Here is a 6,215-nt window from a genome sequence, read left to right as displayed (position 1 = left end):
AATAAGTTTGAAGGTTTGGTTATCTTTTCTGACGACAAGATTTATTGTTTTCACTGTATTTTGTATCCTATACTGTTACAGTATTTTTTATCTTAGTACTATGGGTCAAGGGGTCGGACACTCAGCACACTGTTCCGCGGCACAACTCCGGCTCAATTTTACATATAAAATGGGAGCACTGCCAGTTGTCAAAATCAACTCGCACAGTTACCAGATCTATCAGATTATAACGAATTTAACAAATCTTGCAGTTCGGCGCTTTCGGTACACCATCGACACAGTTCGGCTCGGTTCAAGTCGCCTAACATAAAAACGGTTGTGCCGAGTGATCGACACCTTGGCTATGGGTATTTTTTCCGGGAGGGTTTTCGTGCTTTCGGACGTCCAATCACAAAAATTAAAAATAATTAAAATATCCGGTAGCTTGATATGAATATGTCAATGGTGGCAAGGGCTGATAGAAAAATTTGCAATGTAAATATGATAAAACGCTTAATTTTCAAAAAAATATTTTGCATTGAACGTCCGCTCTAGTGTGGGTGGAGGAGGGGGGGGGGTTTAGCTGTTGTGGACGACAAAGGACAAGGGAGGGTTGGGAGGTTTTCTTAAACGCCGAAAAATACCCCGGACGTCCTTTGTGAATGATGCCTGGAAAATAATGGAAGATAGAATTAACAAAAGGGCAAATGTCGCAAGCGTAAACAAACCGAGTGAGGGTTGATTTTCCTATGCTGGTAACTCACCCGTTTTGTTTGTAATTGCGACATTTACCCTTTTGTTTATTCTATCTAGAATTGATTTGGTAAATTTTCAAATACTAAATTACTATAATAAATCATGCGGTTACCTTTCGGTGGTTTGACTCAGCTGTCAAGATAACCGCAATGTGAGGATTTTTCTTGCAATCTGCAATATATAATCACAAGAGATTGATTACCAAAAATTAATGATAATCAGTGGTAATCAGCATAGTACACTCAAAATATTCTGCACATAACTAATAGTCAATTTCCATATGAAATTTGATTTGATTATCATGAGCCGCATATAAACACAAACCCCCTAGAAATACACATAAAAATTATACGCATGTGAATACAGTATGTGCGAATTTTTCGCGTGCACATAAATGAAAACTGTTTGGCACATAAAAATCATTTACTGCCCATGGGCACATTGCAAAAATCAATATGTGGGACACATAAACCTGAGAGAGAGTCGCGAAGACGGTCTTCTTTTTCTCATGCTTTGGCTGTTCTTCTTCTTCCTATTACGTTTGCTTTCATTTTCGGGCAAATAAATCAAACTTGTGCGTAAACATCTCATTGGACGAGTGAAATGTGCGTTTTATAATAACATATTTTGGTGTTAATTGGCCCACGGGTATTTCAGTTTTTACAAAAATGTTAGTTTACAATTGAGACAAACAAGACTAATTCAATTCCAAATGTGTTTTTCACAAAAAAAAAACCAGCAGAAAACTTATGAGAATTATCAATACTTTTCCATTTTGGGCCAACGATAACGACTGGCTGCATTTGACAGATCGTACTGGCTGCATTTGACGTTAGAATTTTTCCTCTTCGCGAATCTCTCTCAGATAGAAACTATGCGTAAAGTTGTGAAAAGTCTCAGTGTAGTAACTTTTTCAGATGCGCCGTAGTAATCATAGCTGTTGGAAACCCCTTGCTTGGCTCACCAGGAGGAACGCAACCGAACGTCACTGTGACGGTTATTTTGGTTATCTTTTGTGACGTTTTTATTTTGAATTTTATCTCCTTTTTCATATTTCGTTTACTCATTGCACGGCTGCCATCATGATAAATAAATATGAATTTTACCAATTTTTCAGCGCGTGGCAAACAAACTGCCGAATAGTTCCGATTCTGCTGAATTTTTTTTCAGTTGTTTTAGAGAAATCGTCACATCAAATTTGGTAAACATTTAACATCTGTGACGCGCAATTGAAGCTTCTTGAATTTATTGAATATCTACTTTAAATATTTTGTATGCAATTTTTTACCTTGTTAAATCCAAACCCATTTGGCAACCCTGCTTTAGTGTCAAACTTCGTGGCTTGATTCAAAAAACGCTCGGAACGTTTCTAGAGCCTACACCAACGACGCTTCTGTTTACCAATAAAAAAAAGTTGTTTATCCGGTGAAAAACATGCAATTTTAGCCCCAAACAGTGTTAAGTTCTGTATTTTTAAGTTTTAATTTGTGATTCGTATTCGTATCTATCGAACAGCAAATTGTTTTAGTGGTGTATTTTTGAGTTCGAATGATTTTTGACGATGCTGGATAACTTCGGTGAACAGATCGAGGTTTGTTGGATTAATTTGACTCTTTTGAAATAAGTGATTAGTTTTGTTTATTTTCTAGGATTTTGAAGTGTACGACTTGCTGGGAAAAGGGGGATTTGCTTGTGTTTATCGGGCAAAATGCCGCCGTACCGGTATTCATGTCGCGATCAAAATGGTAAGGAAAAAATTCCCGCTTCCGTTCAGGTTCGTTGAGCAGCAGCATTAAAAGAGGGTGTGTTTTATTTTGTATTTTAGATCGACAAGAAAATGATGCAGTCGGCTGGAATGGCTAACCGCGTTCGGCAGGAAGTAAGCATCCATTCACGATTGAAGCATCCTTCGATTTTGGAATTGTATACCTTTTTCGAGGATGCAAATTATGTGTACTTGGTTCTAGAACTGGCAGAAAACGGTGAACTTCAGCGGTATTTAAGAGAAACCAAAAAAACTTTTAGTGAGCATGAGGCTGCCACGGTTTTGAAACAGGTCGTTGATGGTCTCTTATATTTGCATTCTCACCATATCCTGCATCGGGACATGTCCTTAGCTAATCTATTGCTAACCAAACATATGACTATAAAGATTTCAGATTTTGGTTTAGCGACACAATTATCACGACCTGATGAAAAACACATGACCCTTTGTGGAACACCAAATTATATCTCACCGGAAGTGGCTTCTCGCGCTTCGCACGGACTTCCAGCCGATGTTTGGGGATTAGGGTGTATGTTGTACACTTTTCTGGTAGGAAGACCACCATTCGACACCGCAGGAGTGAAGTCAACTTTAACAAAAGTTGTAATGTCCAATTACAACATTCCGAATCATATTTCCCAAGAAGCACGTGATTTGATCGATCAACTATTGAAAAAGAATCCAGCAGAAAGGATGCGACTGGAAGATGTTTTACAGCATTCTTTTATGCGAAAGGCAATCTCTCTTGACAAAGGTCATTCCGGTGGTACAACACTTGCATCAACTGACAGTGGTATTATGACTATTTCAAGTAGTGGAAACCGCTCTAATATTCCATCAAGTTACGGTCAAGAGCGCTATCAGCCAACGGTAAATCATCAAATGCCTCTACGCTATCAACCGATAAGTGAACATGAACAGAACTTTCAAGAGAGTATACTACCACCTCGTCCCCGATCCGCTTCCTATCAGCAAACATCTGATTTCGGCTCCGGATTAAACCCAAGCTCTCGGGAGGATCCTACACCGGGCTATCGTAAAGTGAATCAGATATCGATGCTGCAACAGTTCAATAGCCTTGAGTTGATGGAAAAATATAACATCAACAAAGCGGAGATTGAAAGTGTCGGTCGAGCGAATTCAACTGGTAGTTTGCAACAGCTACATGGGTATCGAGACTTCTATAATCAGCCGCCAGTGTGTCCACAACAAATTTCACTATTGGAAGCCAAACAAAAATCAACTTCTATTTCAAAGTTATACCAACTAGCCAATGATAACCAGCCTCAGTCAGCAAACTATTGTCAGCTCGAAGGAAAAGAAAATTATGCTGATCAATATGAACCTGCACTAGAAGGCGAACAAGCACTGAATCCTGGCAATTATGTAAGTTCGAATGTCATAATTCTATTATTTTATTTAACACAATTTTTTACAGGACTTCCTTGATCATTTTCAATCAAGGGATAATCATAACAATTATCAAAATAACCCTCAAAAACAATCGAGAAAACAGCTTGGTGTTCCGCCTCTAAATACCACTCGACTGCTACCGAATCGCCACAAAACAAAGAACGCAATTCTCAGCATTCAATCTAATGGCGAGGTTGTACTGGAGTTCATCAAGCACAAACAGCGGTACCGGGAGGATCGAGTGTTTGACGTGTGCCGAATATCTTCCGACGGTCTTCGGTTCATTCTCTACCACCCGGAGGGTGGAAAGGGCGCCCCGGTGAAAGACGAACCACCTGATCTGCCGGCTGGAGGAGCAGACAGTATCTTCAGTTACGAAAGTTTGCCCGAAAAGCACTGGAAGAAATACATGTACGCAGCGCGCTTTGTGCAGATGGTTAAGGCAAAAACACCGAAAATTACGTACTATAGTGAGAAGGCCAAATGCCAGCTCATGGAAACGCTGGAGGATTACGAGGCTATGTTTTACAGTGGTAAGCATTTCGTGGTCTCTTAAAAAACTAAATCTTGTCGATTTATTAACATAAATTGATTTCATTTTAGGGACAAAAATTGTGAAATCACCACAGGAAGGTGTTCGGATTGTGGATAGCAATGGAACACTGTTAGCGGATACCGGTAACCTGAGCTCCGTACTGAACATGGAATATCAACACTTCCAGAGAACACTTGAACACTGCCTAAGCATCGATCGATCCCTATCAGCGATTCACACCGGGAACACCTTTCCGCTAATAATCGGAAGGCGACCGACTTCAGCCGGTTTGGCTTCTTCTTCTAAGGAACCCTACTGTCAATCAAATCTCTCCACCCCACAAACACCAATGACACCCCATCAATTCTCATCGTTTGCAATGTCTGTAAATTCCCGCGATTCAGCAGCGGTGCACAATCGACGACCGGTAGTGCGCGCAAAAGCAACCAGTAATTTTACCAACATGGCCGTTAAGAAGTGCACCGTTGCGGGTGTTGGCACCGCGGTGCAACTCTCGCAGGGAGTCATTCAGGTGCACTTTCTCGATGGCGCAGCACTATCTTTGATTCCGACCGAGCAGGGTGGCGGAGTAACGTTTTCGCCCAGTCCCGGTAGTCCGCTTCAGCATTATGCCACCCAAGCGGATGCAACGTTACCGCAGGCTTTGCGCGAAAAGATCGCTTCCATACCGCAAGTTCTTCGACAGCTGAATGCTACGGCGGCACCATCGATACCGTTCAATTTCCTCGAGGGTACACCGCGGACGCCGCTGACACGGTTTTTGCGATAAACTAACTAAGGTAAGGAAAGAAACAAAATGGCACAATTTTAGATGAAGTTGGTTAACGAGATTCTCGCTATCGTGACAATTGTTGCGCGGTGTACTGATACAGGAAGTACAAAACGTTATTTTAAATACCAGTTGAACTGTGCTGAATTTGTAATTTATTATATATTTTTATAAATAAAATTCAGAATGAAAATTGTTTTCTTTTGCAATGTACCTAACATGTAAAATTTACCCAGTACTTAAAAATTTATTATATGAACCTTATGAACCAAGATGAATTGATTTGAAAGGATTGTTTTTCTACTAACATGTGCAATGCTGGTAAAATTATGCCGATTAAAATATTATCAATTATTGTTATCGTTCTCTGATCTTGTAAGTTAAGACGGCAACACAAGTAGTCTTTGAGTACTTACAGTATATCGAGACTATCGACACGATATAAACCATAAAACGGTCCAAGAAAAGGGATTGTTGCATTTTTTCTTCAACAGTTTACTTTCAGAACATCAGGCCCGTCCTGGTTTAATCACAGATAATTATCTGTGGTTCAATATTGTCAATTGCAAGAAAAATTGTACCATCCAAAGTGCGATATCGCTCATAAAAGTGCTATTTTGCATTAAATCGTTTCGGTATCTTATTGCTTAAAAGATAACGAAGAAGTGCGCCGAAGATACCGAAACGATTTAATGCAAAATAGCACTTTTATGAGCGATATCGCACTCTGGATGGTACAATTTTCCTTGCAATTGACAATATTCAAATAATATAAATGTTCGCAGGAAAAAAATGGGGGGCTCCGTAGCCGCAAGATTATCGAGTCTGCTTTGACAAGCGAGTGGTCGTGGGTTCAAATCTTAGTAGAATCAAGCCATTCGATGTCAAGTGACTTTAGCATGGGTTTATTCTCAGGCCCCCCTCGTTTACCCTTCCTTCATGCTGAATTCTAAATTTTCCCACTGAAGCCTCTGGAC

The 6,215-nt window shown here is 40.1% G+C and overlaps 1 protein-coding gene across 1 annotated transcript; it reads left to right on the top strand.

Annotated features, from left to right (window-relative positions):
• The first annotated feature begins 2,196 nt into the window (after nt 1–2,196).
• Nucleotides 2,197–5,364, top strand: LOC128734716 (serine/threonine-protein kinase PLK4). Its single transcript, XM_053829031.1, has 5 exons — nt 2,197–2,326; nt 2,385–2,480; nt 2,561–3,886; nt 3,939–4,446; nt 4,517–5,364. Exons 1-5 carry the CDS (start codon nt 2,297–2,299, stop codon nt 5,236–5,238), a joined length of 2,682 nt encoding a protein of 893 aa, XP_053685006.1. The 5' UTR covers nt 2,197–2,296; the 3' UTR covers nt 5,239–5,364.
• The last annotated feature ends 851 nt before the right edge of the window (nt 5,365–6,215 follow it).

Source organism: Sabethes cyaneus, chromosome 2 (assembly GCF_943734655.1).
Source record: "Sabethes cyaneus chromosome 2, idSabCyanKW18_F2, whole genome shotgun sequence".
Classification (NCBI taxonomy): Eukaryota; Metazoa; Arthropoda; class Insecta; order Diptera; family Culicidae; genus Sabethes; species Sabethes cyaneus.
This window is presented reverse-complemented; position numbering and strand designations above follow the sequence as displayed.